Consider the following 16,382-nt stretch of genomic DNA (forward strand, 5'->3'; position numbering starts at 1 on the left):
GCCATGGCAACCCGCTCCTCGCAGGCCAGCCTTGAGGAAACCCGTGGTCGTGCGCGCATGCCGTTTAGTCAAACTGGAACGCACGCCCCAGAGAGAGAGAGAGAGAGAGAGAGAGAGAGAGAGAGAGAGAGAGAAAGAAAGAAAGAAAGAAAGAGAGAGAGAGGCAGAGAGAGAGAGACAGAGAGAGAGGCAGAGAGACAGAGGCAGAGAGAGAGACGGAGAGAGAGAGAGAGAGAGACAGAGACAGAGACAGAGACAGAGAGACGGAGAGAGAGAGAGACTAAACTAGAGAGGGAAAATTAGAGAAAACAAGAGGGAGAAATCACGAGAGCGAGCGAGCGAGCGAGCGAGCGAGAGAGAGAGAGAGAGAGAGAGAGAGGACGTTCCAGGTTACACCTCGAGGGTGACCACAGGGCCGTCGCCGTCGCTGCCAGACAGTATCAGTAGATTAGGGAGGATTAGAAATATTATTAGCGATGAGCGAAGAGTCGCACTCTCCTTATTTAACCTGCTGCCAAAAGTGTGATAGATCCACCTCCTCAGCTCCGATAAACACTGGTAGTATGGAATTATGAGCCGAAGATTAGAGCGGGGGACCAAATCCCTGCCAGGATGACTTCAGGCGCTTCAACTCCAAATCCATAGACCAGAGGAGGAGGCGGCTGAACGAAGCCAGCGCCCCGTTCAGCTTCCAGAAGGGAGCAGAATGAAACATGTGGGGCGATACAGGCCAGCAGTCCTCTTCCACCTTGTGCTTTATAAAGAGAGGGCTTTCTCTCTCCAGCCTCGGTCTGCGAGCGCATTCCCCCGTCAACAGGGGAAATTAAACACGAGTGGCCCCCTCCGTGTCTGCTGTCCGTCGTTAACAATCCCCTCTTTCACCGCACGGCGTAAAAGCCAAGCATGGCCTGGGGAAGGGGGGGAGGGGGGAGGGGATGGGGACGGTTGCCATGGTTACAATCTCACTGCAACTCTTTCACTCCGGTCCAAACTCACCAGCATCCATCTTATCCTAAGCGCACTTTAAAGCTTTGGGAATTATAATTGGTAACAAGTGAAAGAGAGGAGGGTAACAATCGACCACGCTAAGACGCCTTATCTCAGCGCTGCATTCCCTAACGTCGCGCCGGGAAAGGGACGGAGAGAGGGGAGCGGGATAATATGATAATAGGATTCAGGGATACGGATGCCAGCATAGTCCCTCTCGCTGGCAATAACACACCATTTATCATGCTAGGCCAACTGTGGAGTGGCAGCAAAAAACACAGAAATCAATGGTTAATCGCGCTCTCCACCTGAATGAGTCAGCTCCCCTATCTCTGAAGGGTCCCCCCCCCCCCCCCCCCCAGCTGTCCGACGCCAGCGAGGAAGACGAGGATTTAAACCTTCTTCTAACGCCGTCTTCCTCGGCAGTGGAGCTCAGGCTTATCACGGCCAGAGAGTCACACACACGGGATACGCAGCAAAAAACCACAACAAAGATTCTCAGCCTACAGTTGTCCGTAACCTGATCCCAGGGCAGCGGCTGGGAATGTTTCATTGCAGCGGGCTGAGAGAACGGATGGGAAGGACAGCAGGGTATTCCCGAGGGTGGGAGGATCATTCCCATACACAGGGGCTTGTGAAGGCATTTCCATGGTAATATTCAATCCACCTTGAGTATAAATGGAGGCTATTAATAACAGGTTGGGTGGATGGGGGCGATTGAAACGATGACAAACAGAAATGTTAGAGCAGATGATGTCATTGTGTCGATTTTGCGATTCAGAGGGTTGTCAGACTGCCGGGTCAGCTGCAGGACGGTGACCTTGCAGGACGTGAGTGTAAGGTGTCGGGTCAGTGTCTGGTCGGTGTCGGGACATGGCAGGTTGGCAGACGGACAGCTCTGAGGTTTTCTACGCCATCGGAAAGGCCAACCTCGCCTGCTCCCCCCCCCCCATCGCGTTAACAAACAGTGGTACAATACTACTGTTATAGTTTTAGACAGAACTACTTTACCTAATAATAATAATAATAATAATACATTACTGCCTTATGTGCCATCGATAAAAGAAGGACAGATAGTAGTTTTGTGTGTTGCCAACACTGGAACATCGCCGATTCAGAGATCAGATACTACGGAGAGTATAACAGTAATACACTTCGTTTCTTTAATTAAAGAATGTTCAAATGGCCACAAACTGACGTTGCCCGTCCGAGTCGGATCAATCAAATCGTTTCATAAGAGTGGACGTTACGAAACAAACTAAATAATAACATACCGAGACATTTTTACGTCAGGGAACAGCATCGGCAAGTATTTAAACGTCAGCCTTTGTCATAGCAACAACAGCTAACGCAACAAACCAAACAGATGTTCCAACTGAAGTAGACGGAGTAGACGACGTGTTTGTGTTCCTGGGAGGACGTCCTTCATCTCTAAACATGTTGTGTTTCAAGTGCTGGCCCCGGAGTCGTGGTCTGCCTCTGTCATCATCGCGCCGCTCTGATGAATCAGGGAGATAACTCCGAGCTTCATACCGACGCCGCGCACCAGACAACTGAAAGAAGCTCTTCATCATGTTTCCACTCATTAAGTCAGAAGCTCATTACCAGCCCACTGACAACAGCAATGCGCGGCTGGAGCTGCTTATGCCCATAATTACTTTCCATTCCGCTGAACCCCTGACAGCCAACGGGGAATGAATGGGGGCGGTGAGGTGATGGTGGAGTTCTGTGGACCGCCGTTGTTAGAGCTTGGCCTTTTAAAAACGCTCGACTCTCGCAGCCTGGGTGGTCCCTACTGTCTTGGTTTCTCCAGTCATGTTTTTCGTGAGCGGGTGGTCATTAAAAATGTAGGGACTCAAAACCGGTCCGTCCAGCAGCGTTCTATGCTAATATTTCTATGCTAACATCACTACCGCGTTGTTGGCCTGTGTTTGTGTTTCATCATCTTCTCCCCATCCCTCCCAGTCACCTGCGTGTGCTGAGCCATGTCCGCAAACGCTGTAGACTGAGCCGTGCCCGGTTACAACAGCCTGCTAATAATATGGCTGTGGATACATGCGATAAACTATGACCTTCCCAGCGAGGGGGAGGGGGGGGGGGGGGGTGGGGGGATCGTATACTATGGCTCGATCCACTTAGCAGTCCACAAGCAAGCCGGTGGACTGACTGGAGACCTTGTGAAACGTATACAAGGAGCAACCCCCCCCCCCCCCCTCCATCTTTACGATTCCTTATGAATTTTAAAGACTTGCAGATGTGCATGACCTTGGGGCAGTAAATGTAATCAAAGCTGTGGATACAGATACACATCTGGTGCATCACATCTGTGCTACACAGGCAGCAGCTTCAAAGCGATTATGGAGAAAACGTTTCGTACTGTGCTTCACAGTCAGTAGGAGTGAAGGATCTCCACCAGGTGTATTCAAATCTGGCCTCCTAATCCTCCCATTCAAGCTCTGTGGTCCGCAGCCACCTGCGTTGTGGCGGGGGATGTGAAGCTGTTGCCAAGGCAGAGGAGGAGGAGCGGAGGAGAGCTGCTAGGAAACACATTGGGCTCAATAAATAAACCTTCCAGTGGACGCTCCAGCACGTTGGAGAACGAGGAGGACTGTGAGATATACAGTGTTGCACGTGTCAGGGTCTAGTTTCATCACAGGCGCGTCGCCAGGAAAGAGCATTTCCTACGTTGAAGGCACGGTGGGTAAGTTGAAGTCATTGAGCCGTCTGGTGTAACCTCAAGAAAGCGGGGCCATGAATTTATTCAACGTCTGACAGGTTTTCTTTAACAAGTGCTGTGTGCATCTCAGACTTCCTGCAGACGGCGGCAAAAGACCTCAAGCATTTGAAGAGGAGGAAAGAAAAATAATTGGAAAATGGGCAATGTATGAGAAAGTAAGAAAGAACAGAAAAGAGCTTTACTGCAGTGTGTGTGTGTGTGTGTGTGTATGTGTATGTGTATGTGTATGTGTGTGTGTGTGTGTGTGTGTCCCTGCATGCGAAAATCTTTAATCCATGACTACCACAATGTTCCACTCAGGACTGCCAATGGTCTTCCAGTAAGGCCAGTCTCCACTATCGGGCACAACGGGAGAGTGACCATTCCCTCATCCAGGATTCCCTGCCCTGCTCCCAAATCCTCCCCATCCCAGCAGCCAAACGTTTCCGACCTCCTGCTGTGAGGACAAGCGTCACCCCACCACCACCTTTCACTGGCGACCAGTAAACTAAACCGCCAACAAAAGGCTCTTCAAGGAGGGGTCACGGCGAAGCACTGCCGGACAAAACACTCTGCGTCTCTGATCCGACGACACGGAGTAAACACAGTTCACTCGCGCCACCAGCAGCTGGCTGCCCGTTTTGCATCGAGTGTCGTCACGTGACCGCCCTGTTGTGTTGTGCTCTACCTTTCCTTTGGTCCAACCGACTGCAGGCCGTTGGGAAGAGGGGGAGGGGGGGGGGGGGTGTGCGCTCACCGCACCCAGCGTGCTAAGTAGGCCAACGCATGGTATGTGACCCTGGAGATGCTTGGATGGCCCCTTTTTGTTCCTCCACCATCTGATACCCTGCCCGCTGGGCTGGAAGCCTCTCCCCTGCAGCCGGGGGAACCGGAGCCCAGGCCTTTTGTGTCCGCCGCGGCCCCCGGATTAGGGGTTTGTTTTTACCCTCGCAGGGAAATACTAAACGCTTCCCACGTCGAGTCTGAAGGCGCCGTCCTCGTCGGCGTGACACGGGACACGCACCCAGGTACTGCGCCCTCGTTGTTCATACCCCGTGGCTACGTCCCGTTATTGTCTTCACTTCAGTTCACCTGATTAGGTGTTCGTTCATCCACGTCCCCCATGCATGCCATCACACGTCCTGTTCGTTATCTACCGAGTAGGGGGGAGAGGGTGTCCACTGTAAGTACTGTAAACAGTCCGCCAATGCGCCTCATGTTGGTTCTCCTGTTCAGGGGGAACAACTCTCTGTTTGCGAGGAGGGGATCAGAGCAGCGTGTTCCCGTCTGTATCCGTTCTCCGTTGACTCCCAGGCCTACCGTTGCCTCGCTCGTGTTTGCAGAGCGTTGCATTCGATCTCCACCAGAGGCTCGGCGGACCTATACCTCCCGCGTCCGCCTCCATCTTCTGGGGAGCCGAATCAGAGTGACCAACGACCAGGGAGGGGTTTCATTCTCTCAGCGCGCTGCTCCGCTGGGTGGGACACCCATCATGGAGACATGCAGGGAAAAGTTAATACCGGAAGATTGAGTAAAGTGCCGCTTCATCAACGTCCAGCCTGGATGGAGCACATCCTGTCGGAGATTAATGTAGGAGTCCTAATCAGTCGGGTTGGAGGGGGGGGCGTTTTTTAACGTCTACATTTTATTATGCAATGATAGATACTGGGAAATCTGAATTAGACACGGCCCAGTGGTTGCAGGCAGAGGCACCGAGTAGCGAACTGGACGTGATGAAAACGACACGAGACAAATTGATGGAAAAGTATTTTCTCATTGTCCTCGTCCACAAGGGAGCCTTTACAGTCCAACAGTTTAAGAAAGATGGCCTCTTCAAAAGGAGACCCTCTGGCTAAACAATGGTACCGTTATTGACATTTCTCTGTCCAGCGCTGAGGCCCCTATAACGGGACGGAATAGGTGTTCAACGGAGCGTTGACTGAATCTTTCTGTTAGTCACCCACTCCCAGAACACCTCCTCCCCTCAGTCCAGTCACGGGAGGGACACACACACACACACACACACACACACACACACACACACACACACACACACACACACACACACACACACACACACACACACACACACACACACACACACACACACACACACACACACACACACACACAGAGAGAGAGAGAGAGAGAGTGAGCCACATCACTGCAGCGAGGCTAAATCACTGAAGGAATGACATCTACAGGAACACAGACAGCGAACAGCAGGAATAAAGGCTGACTGTGTTTTCATTGACCCAAAACTAGGCATTAGTAGAGGCTGGAAAACACAACGGGCAGAGGAGTAAAGATAGGATATCGCTCTCTTTACATTTGTGGCAAATGTCCTTTTCACAGTGAATGCTCAGAAAATGAGCAAAATGTTGGGCAGCATCGCTGGCTTAGTGGTTCTGTAATGCAGCGTGTGAAAGTTACAGTCTTAGATGAGCTAACAGACAAACCCTGAGAGACCCGGGAAACAAACGGAACAAAGTGATAAGAAAACCACAAACAAAAGCCTAATGACTATTTTTAGTTCTCGCTCGTCCCACAAGCCCCAAAACAACAACAAGAGCCAGATAACCGATGCACGCTAAGCGCGGTAATCCCACGAGGCCGAGATCAGACGACATGTTAGACAAATCCTGAGGATCCCTGAGTCACAAGCGCACGTTAAAGAACTACACGTGTGAACGCTCCTCTACATTGCCCCCCACCGCTCTCCATGGCCATACTGGGACCAATAAGACCGGGAACACAAACCCCAGCAACTCCTCGGACACCACCAACCACAAGCCAGCGTTTAGCCAATCACAGTCCCGCCCTCACGGCTCAATCTCTCTGAAGCAGGAAGGGTTGCGGCGGGCAGAAAGTGTTGCTGCCGCGTCTATTTTTAGAGGAGTGGCGGCGTTCCTCCCTCGCTCTACCCGGTGTTTAGGGCGGCTAAACGCATGGCCCTGAATGCACCTCCAGTTAAACACCACGGTGCACGAGGAGCGAGGCTGTGGGGAGGATGGGCGCGTGTGCCTTCACTCGCCTGCTCCTGTTTTAGCATTCAGGTACGAGTCACACAAATCCATTCATCGCGCATCAATAATTCATCTCTCCACAGACAGCCATTTACATAAGATGGGAAAGGGCATTACTAATGGACTTCTGAGGGGGAAAAAATATGAAATTTGAAAACATTATACTAAGACTGATAACAAAGTACAATTTGAATGCCAGCTTGGAATAATTAAAGCGAAAGTAAAAAACAAAAAACAGCATTGTTTTTTCCACCTTTTCAATTCGCCAGAGACAAGAGAGAGAGACAAGAGAGAGAGAGTGAGAGAGAGAGACAAGAGAGCGCTTCCCTAACAGCCCGGGGTCCTAGTGTGTATGGAGCTGAGAGGAGACAGACCTGACGTCTCCGGGCGTCAGACAAGAACAGACACAGCAACAGTCGCAACGAGGTGGGAAAATTAGAAATCACATCACAACCCGTCGGAAATGATCGGTTGAAACAGCTCAGACGGATGAATGTGATGCAGCCGATCCCTGATATTCTCCTGTCAACATCGCCGGCTTCTCATTCATGCATTCACTTCTTTCTTTTTTTCTTTTTTTACATTACTCTGTTGCCATGCCAACCTGTTACCAGGTTAACAGTGGGCCGCAGAGGCAAAATAAAACTCTGCGTCTCCAGTGTGTGTGTGTGTCTCCAGTGTGTGTGTGTCGCCAATGTGTGTTTGTATTCAGTGTGTGTGTGTGTGTGTGTGTAAGTGTGTGTCTCCAGTGTGTGTGTGTGACTTAAGTTTGTGTGTGTGTCTCCAGTGTGTGTGTCTGTGTGCAAGTGTGTGTGTCTTCAGTGTGTGTGTGTGTGTCCATGCGGACATCAAAGCGTTCCGCTGAGGAGGGGCGCTTTCCAACTCTCACCGAGACGTCGAAGAGCTCCTCGGAGTCGTCCAGCATGCGGACGCGCACCGTGACGCGGCGCCCGGCCGGCATGGCGGGGGGGCGAAGCCCCGGGTCCAGGGTGCTGATCCCCAGGGTCACCGGGGCGCCGAGGCGCGGGCCCGCGGCCGACGCCTTCGGGTCAGGCTCCACCATGGTGCCCCGCCTGGAGGAGGGGGGGGGGGGGGGGGGAAGAGGAGGAGGAGGAAGAAAGAGAGAAAGAGAAAGAGAAAGAGAAAGAGAGAGAGAGAGAGAGACTGTTGAGCGTCGTTGCTGGAGCAAGGCATTAGCGTCGACGGGTTCGAATCCCGCCGGTGCCAACCACGCTAAGAATGTCTGCCGCCGCTTATGATGAAAGCGTCAAGCAAATGGGGCACGCGACACACACACACACACACACACCTTTAAAGTGCTCGTTAGTAAGGAGGTACATCACAGACAATAAATAGATCAGGCTTCACAACTCTCGCCCCACCAGCGCCCCGATTGAAAGTGAAGTATTTACAGTGACGGCTAATGGCTGATAATTGCAGCCTCTGGGAGCAGCAATTAAGCCACGAACAGACGGCAAATAGTTCCTTTAAATTCAAAGCATGATTACAGCGCAAAAGCCTTGAACGGATCGACCAATCACAAGACGAGAGAGTCACTCGAACCGCAGTTCTAAGACCGAGTGTGACATTTAGAACAGTGTAGCAGAACGTTACATCCCACGTGTGTTTCTGACGGTTGGACTGCAGCGTTACGTTAATGTTGGATCCTTGTTGTAACACAGAGTGGACGACAGGTCTGCTCAGATTCATCTCTTCGGTCGTGGATTTTTTGGACACCCTAAAACTGACCTTTGCATCGTACCTTCTGCAAGGAGACCTTCAACACGTTGGTGATTAGTGCTACAGTGGTATGAGGGCACAGTGGCTGTCGTCGCGGTAACAAGAGGAGCATCGACAGGCCCGGTCACCCCTCACAACCGCCGGTTGCAATCGGACTCAGGAAGTTGTCAAGATCGGAGGATTCTACACCAGGAAGTGGGCCGGCATGGACGCCCGGGATTAGAGGGGAAGGTTTGATTTAGCCCCAGTAGTAGTAGAGTAGTCTTAGAGGAGAAGTCCTACATCTTCAAAGGGGTGATATCAGGCCACCAGGTGTGAGTGTCCGCAACCATTACAAGCCGTTTGAAAATCTGCCTTTTCCTTTGTGTTTGTGACATCACAAGTGGGCGTGTCCACCTAGATGTTCGAGGGATAGATGAGCAACGTTTGCTACAGACAGTCCACTGGGCAAGCTGGTGATTGATTGACACTCACACCTGTTTGCATGACATCCCCTCTTTAACAGTCATTAAGCAGACATCATCCAGGCAGTCCAGGTGCATTCAGTCCAGGTGCATGCAGGCCAGGGCATTAGTTGCGGTCGTTGTGGAATCGTGACACATGAACCGAGTTGTTATTGTTATTATTCTGAGGCGCTTGTCAGAGAAGTGGGCGTGACATTAAACAGGTTTCACGTTTCCGTCCAGAGGAATTAAATGAGGAGAACCGGATCTGATGGTATGAACCTCAAGTGTTGCTTCCAGGCTGAGGGTCAAGCCGCACAAGTTGGCCAATACTTGAATAAACCCTTACGAGCGTCATGCCCCGACTATCATCACTCCGCTCCCACGTCTAGATCAGAGGCCTTGCGCAACGACCCGGTCTGCTACACTCATCGTTCCAGCATGCACGCAGACACACACGCACACGCACATGTACACGTAAAAACATGCACGCACACACACACACGCACGGTAACTAAACACTTTGCGAACAAAGGCACCAGGAGAATGTAAGATAAGAAGGCTGTGATTACCACAGCCAACCCGTTCCCCCGACACCCACGAACCAGCCTTGGTTTGGGGCCATGCAGCCACCCAAATATTTAACCCCCAACCCAGCAACACAACAAACACACCAGAAACCATCCAGGTTCAGAAATGCCGGGATCTTTATGGGCCCGGAGACAAGCAGGATACCGCACCAAAGGGCACTTTGACACGGGGGTGTTTCGTGGTCGTTGTAGGCGCATTACCCCGCAGTTGAACTTGTTTGCCTGAAATTCCCCACCGGCGTGTAACGCGGAGCCGTGTGGCTGCTGGCCGCGCGTCCGGGCAGCAACACTGGTTCCTCTGTGCGCACGGACACACTGAGCCCCTTCACACAGCCACAGCCGCAGCACAGCTGGATGTCATTACTGACAGCTGGACGACCGGCGGGGCTCGGCCACAGACCTATACCTGGGACGGGGTGGGCGTGAGGGTACTACTTCGACTTTTCATTGAGCGACATGCACTTAACACATGATCCTGATATATTCTGCTACCCAGACATGCGGGGTGTGGCTCGTGTTTCATGATGAATCAGTATGCATGCATTCCCTTTGAAGGGATGACAGGCAACGAAGCAGCAGCTGCCGAAATAAAAATATGAATTGCCAATGTGACTTCACACAGGCGTCTCATGAACCCGGAGCAGACTGCGTTAACGTGCACCGTACTGGCCCCAGACTAGCATAGTATCAGCTTGCATATCAGGGACAGGATAACTGATTGTAGCCTTGTTGGTTTTATTCACGTCCAGGCTCTTCGCTGGTCGAACCGAGCCCATTCATGTAACATAGGTTAAAACCGCAGCCTGTCGTCTCCTCCCTCGTTTCAATCCTCAGCATTTTCCACAAGGTGACACTAAACTCCCCCGACCAGCCGCTTCGGACAGGAGAAAGTATCCGATGTAAAAACGAGTGTGATTTGCTGTATATAAGTGCCCGACTGCTAAACCAGGCAATTCACGTGTCACCCAGGGATCATTCCTCCAGACCCGCACGGCCAGGGACCGCAGCGTGCGGCCGCTCTGCAGCCTCACCGGGAAGACGCGCACTGCTTCGAACAACATTCACACACAGTGCGTGTGTGCCGATACGTTTTTCAAAGTGATAGGATGACAACGAGCTGAAACACACTTCCATGACTTAACGCTAATCTTCTAGAACAAGTTGATCATTTCTCTTTTCAACACTTGTGCAAAGCTTACCCTCTTTCCGTGCAACGCGGGGAGCCAATCGATCTGTATTATATTCCCAGCTGCTTGTGTTGTAGATTACATCCACCGCCGTCGCATTAGCAGCTCCTGAGCCCCAGTGACTTGAAGGTGCTGGTCGTTGATCCTGGGAAATTCCGTCTCATGTTCGCCATGGCGGACGACTGAACATGCAGAGCGGAGAGGAGAGAGGGCTGGGATTACACACAGCACGGCAGATCCACTCCAGTTGAGTTTTACTCAGACAATGAAGGAGGCGCAATGCCGACAGGGTTTCTAGCAGGCAGCGAACTGCGGGTCAACAGTGTCCCCTGGCGGTGGGAGAGGGGTATGACACGCGTAATCAGGTCGGACGGTTTGGGTGGTTGGTGATTGATCGATGGATAATCAACTTGATGGCTTCACTAAATAGCATCAGCATGTATAACATCAAACACATGATGTCATCAGAGAGACATCTGTCTACCGCGTCTTTTTGGTTTTTATAAAAGTAGCATTCCAAGAGAGTCATTTTAGCAGATACATTTTTATTAAAAAAATATGAACCTAACTAATTCATTGAATCTTATTTAAAAAGATTAACTTAAACACATTTTCCGCTGGTTTCATCTTCTGTACTCCCGATTCTTGTATATTACATACAGAACTCAGTTCCAAAACCATACATTGTCTATATATATAAACGATGTGTGTTTATAAAAGAACACAGTCTCACTACACGTGCTGCCATTCAAAATGGCCCTCGACCCTGCAGCAGAGAGAGGCGGGAAACTGACATGCTGCTGGAACTCAAACCTGAGACGCATGGCGCCAGTTTACCACGATGTCGTCTCGAGGGAGCCGTCACTGCGAGGTGTGAGGTAACATTTACACAATATAAGAATACACAAAATAACGTACCAATGAATCAGTTGAATGAATCAAAGTTTGCGTTATAATTGATGAGTGGAGTCAAATTTGTAGCTTTACTGAAATTACACCAAATTTCTCGCCTTTGTTTGTATTGTTACCTTTGGCAAGTAAAAGGTCAAACTAACTCGGAAGACTAGATATTTTTGGAGACACGCTCATCATTGCTTCTATAGGCGTACCACGTGGAAAGACGCCACTACACTCCTACTTAGACAATCTTTCTTTGTAGGCCAAACCGTGGCTGTGCTCGAACCTCACGAATAGCTCATTGGATCCGGTCTAAATGTGCCATGCGGCCCCAACACGCTGGCAGCGCGTCTCTCCTTTCATTCCCGCGCGCTGCGCTGTTTCCTGTGTCTCCGAGCGTCTCCACGGTGACGATAAGCAGACTCTCCTCTCGCTGTAGCAGTGTCCCGGGGCGCTGCTGCGTGCGGCTCCTCGGTGACACCCACCCACCAGCGCACGCCGCCTCTCCGGAGATAACAGCCAGTGTTGTGAGGACTGGGACCGCGCTTTTATTTTGAATGTCCTTCGCCCACCTGCTGGCAAGAAGGGGGAGGGGGGAGGCGGGGGGGGGGGGGGGTTGAAGTCTCCTACGCATGGTGGGACTGAGAGATGAAGGAATCACACACACATGTACACACACACGGACGCAGACACGCTCACACACGGACGGACCCATGAACATACACAAACTCATGCACATGGACGCAAACACGCAGACACACACACACACACACACACACACACACACACACACACACACACACACACACACACACACACACACACACACACACACACACACACATACATAAACACGTGTACACTCACATACACACTTACAGAGAAATGATACATGTACACACACACACACACACACGTACACACACTCACACACACAGACACAAAAAACAGACACTCACTCACACAGGAATAAATACATGCACACAAACACACACACAGGAATGAATACACACACACACACACACACACACACACACACACACACACACACACACACACACACACACACACACACACACACAGACACACACACACTTCATCTTGGCAGACTGTGCTCCCTCTGGAGGTATTTCCAAAGCTGGAACCAATTCAGATGAGAGCAGCCGTGCACGTAGCACAATCACGAAGAGACGAATAACACTGAGCTGTGTCTCTGGAACACTGTAGATATAGATATAAAAAACCAGGTAATGAACACATCGTCTTGAGGTATTTCGCATTATGATCAAGAATCATTTGCGACCATCTGTCGTCGATGTAGATTGCCGTTGCAATGCCTGCCTCCTTAATTTGATTCACAGTACAAACAACGCCTGCAGCCTAATGTTAACTGCATTGGCAGCCATGTCTGCCCCCCCCCCCCCATTCTTCCCAAGCAGTGTGTATGTTTTATCAGCATTTAATGATAGCGCCGCAGGTTTGCAGTTGAAGTCTCAAAATAAAGTTCATCAAATCTTCCAGACAAAGAGTCTTCCTCAACACAACGCAGTGTCGACTTACTCAGCTTCAGCAGCACATGAGTATTCAGCGACTCTAATTCATATCCCATCACTGACGTGTTTCGTATCTTGGGTACAAATCACTTTCAACCGGAATCCATTATTGAAATCAAAGGGTTCAACGCATCAAAGTCAAACAGTTTTTTTTTAATTAGCGGAATTTCTAATTGTCACATTAATTCTCAAACCCCAAAAGTGATTTACGGATTTATTATTTATATATTACGTATAATTATATATTTCTGAAGCTCTGCTTTGATTGCGGGTCGATGCTTGTTTAAAGGAATGGTGTCTGTGTGTGTGTGTGTGTGTGTGTTTGTCTGTGTGTGTATGTGTGTGTGTGTGTGTGTGTGTGTGTGTGTGTGTGTGTGTCTATGTTTGTGTGTGTGTGTTTATTCAGCTGTTGCAAGGGCCAGCCAACAGAAGATGGGAGAGAAAACCACCACAACAGCCTCAGAGTCTTCATGGAATCTCCCGATAAAAAACACGTCTGCATCCTGGGAAAATGATGTGCAAGATTATCACCCAATTGTGAAAAATCAGTGTAATATGTAAAGCCGAATGACGCTGTGAGTCTGGTCCTACTCATCACCTCTTGTTCCATGATTAATATGAAGGCAGGGACCAAGGCTTGAACACGGGGGACATCATTCATACATTAGGTAAGGGCTGTGTAGGGGGGGGGGGGGGGGGCTGCCTCTATTTTAAACCAGCCAGTACGTCCCCTACACCCCCCCCATCTTATGGACCAGGTCATTATGGCCGCTGGCTGGGACAGGGTTTCAGTCCCTGGTGCTCCACTCAGCCTGTCTGCAGTGAGTCAGGGCCCACACACACAATCACACACACACACACACACACACACACACACACACACACACACACACACACACACACACACACACACACATACACACACACACACACACACGTACATACACACACGTACATACACGCACGCATTCATGCGAGTAAACACCCACACACACACACACATAAACACACATACACGCAAACATAAACACACACAGGCACGCAGCCATGAAAAGAGACACGTACTAACAAATACATGCACACATGCACACATACTAACACACGCATACACACACACAAGCACACATCCACACATGCATACATGGCGCACACACTCAAGCACAAACACACACACACACACACACACACACCACACACACACACACACGCACACACACACACACACACACTTTACGTAATGGATTCTAAATCCACATCTAATGGTCTCTTGTAAGGATTGGCTCCCTCCAAAAAGTCATTAAGCTCACATTTAGTTTGAATCTCATTGCTCAGACCCTGACAGCCCCTCAGATGCTGCTGCCATCTGGACGCCGGCCGGCCGCGGATCTGAGGACAGAAACGTCTACGGATCACAGGTCGGGAAAAGTTATGTTTATAAATCATCTTCAGAGGCCCTGTTGAATAAAGAACGGTAGAGTGTTTGGAGCTGTTGTTGTAGAGTGAGAATGACTCGGAAAAACACAACCACAGATCGAAATGCTTTTGGGAACTCAGGAATTAAAAACTCACTACCCTGACGGGTCGAGGGGAGTTTCAGAACACGACTTATCAGCGTTCCGTTCGTTATTCAGACTCCGCAAAGAACCCCAGAATAAACCCGTGCACTCCCGAATCAGACAAAGACCTCGCCGGAGCTCAGCTATCCGCGCTGTGGTCGGAGCGCGCCCGCTGCGAGGGAGGCGTATCAGTAAGTAAACAGCAGGGTGCTATGGTGGGCTGATGGCCGCTCGCTCACCGAGGCTCCAGCAGAGATACGGCCGGGGCCTGCTCTACGTCCTGTCATCATTCCAGAGTACGCCTGGCAACGCAGGACCGAGAACCGCAGCAGGAATGCAAGGGAGGGGGGGAGACGGGGGAGAGGGGGGAGATCAGGGGGGAGGAGGGGCGCTGTTCCAGCTGATCAAGCACAGGGCTAGGAAGTATCTGCTAAATTGGTGCCAGACACAGGATTATAGGTGGGGGCCCTCCTCTCTATTGCCCTCTCTCTCTCCTCTCTCTCTCTCTGGCTCTGTCTCTCTCTCTCTCTCTCTCTCTCTCTCTCTCTCTCTCTCTCTCTCTCTCTCTCCTCTCTCTCTCTCTCTTCTCTCTCTCTCTCTCTCTCTCTCCTCTCTCTCTCTCTCTCTCCTCCCTCTCTCTCTCGCCCCCCCCCCCCCCCCTCTCTCTCTCTCTCTCTCCCTCCTATCTCTCTATCTCTCTCTCTCTTTCTCTCTCTCTTCCTCCCTATCTCTCTCTCTCCCTCTCTCTCTCGTCCCCCCCCCTCTCTCTTCTCTCTCTCTTCCTCCCTATCTCGCTCTCTCTCTCTCTTTGTTTATCCACCAAACACACACACACACACTCTCCCTCCTCTCACTCGCCCTCCCCACCTCTCTCTCTCTCTCTCTGTTTATCCACCAAACACACACACACACTCTGCCTCTCTCTCGCCTCCCTCTCTCTCTCTCTCTCTCTCTCTCTCTCTCTCTCTCTCTCGCCCTCCTCCTCTCTCTCTCTCTCTCTCTCTGTGTGTTTACAGATGAACATAATGAAAGTCCTGTTGAGCCCACTCTACCTACACAGCGAAAGAAAGAACACAGCTGCCAGGGATTCCCTGATCAAACACTTCGTTCAGGAAGAAAGAAAGGGAGGAATTTGTGGGCAGGAAACAAGCATTCTCTGTCTCTCTGTCTCTCCCCCCCTCTCTCTCCCCCCCTCTCTCTCTCTCTCTCTCTCTCTCTCTCTCTCTCTCTCTCTCTCTCTCTCTCTCTCTCAGTGCAACACGTCGTTGGTGTTATCGCTCTAGCAGTATTTCTGTCAGAATGTGTGGCGTTATAGAAGTGATTCCCAGCCTTACCCTTGAGTTCACTATCAGAGTGGTTGGACTCAACAGGGATCACATGACATCACACACATTCCAAGCGTCCATCTTGGGCCTCTCTCCCCATTATAAACAGAACACTAACCACTGCTTAGTGACACACTTCTGGTCGTGTAGTACCAAGATGGCGGCCTTGAACTTATTCCACTCATTAACTTCAGCTCCCGTGATTGAAGCGGTCCTATTGGCCCAGCTGTGTGCTGAAGAGGTGATGGAAGGGACATCCTGTCGTTCTCCATTGTCTCCGGAGGAGTCTGAACAATGGCTGAGTAGCAGGCCTGATGGAGCTTCCAGTGACCTAACGTCTCCGCTTCCTTCCAATCCTGTTG

General features: G+C 50.7%; 1 protein-coding gene across 1 annotated transcript in view; it reads right to left on the reverse strand.

Moving 5' to 3' along the window:
- Positions 1-10,967, reverse strand: part of LOC132448930 (FERM, ARHGEF and pleckstrin domain-containing protein 1-like) — a 57,124-nt gene extending 46,157 nt beyond the window's left edge. Inside the window, exons 1-2 of the mRNA XM_060040485.1 lie at positions 10,702-10,967; positions 7,619-7,802 (exon numbers count right to left, since the gene is read on the reverse strand). Coding sequence (XP_059896468.1) covers positions 7,619-7,792 — 174 coding nt within the window. The 5' untranslated portion in view covers positions 7,793-7,802; positions 10,702-10,967. The remainder of the gene's footprint in view (positions 1-7,618; positions 7,803-10,701) is intronic.
- Between the last annotated feature and the right edge of the window lie 5,415 nt (positions 10,968-16,382).

The sequence above is a fragment of the Gadus macrocephalus genome, chromosome 20 (genome assembly GCF_031168955.1).
Source record: "Gadus macrocephalus chromosome 20, ASM3116895v1".
NCBI classification, from domain to species: Eukaryota; Metazoa; Chordata; class Actinopteri; order Gadiformes; family Gadidae; genus Gadus; species Gadus macrocephalus.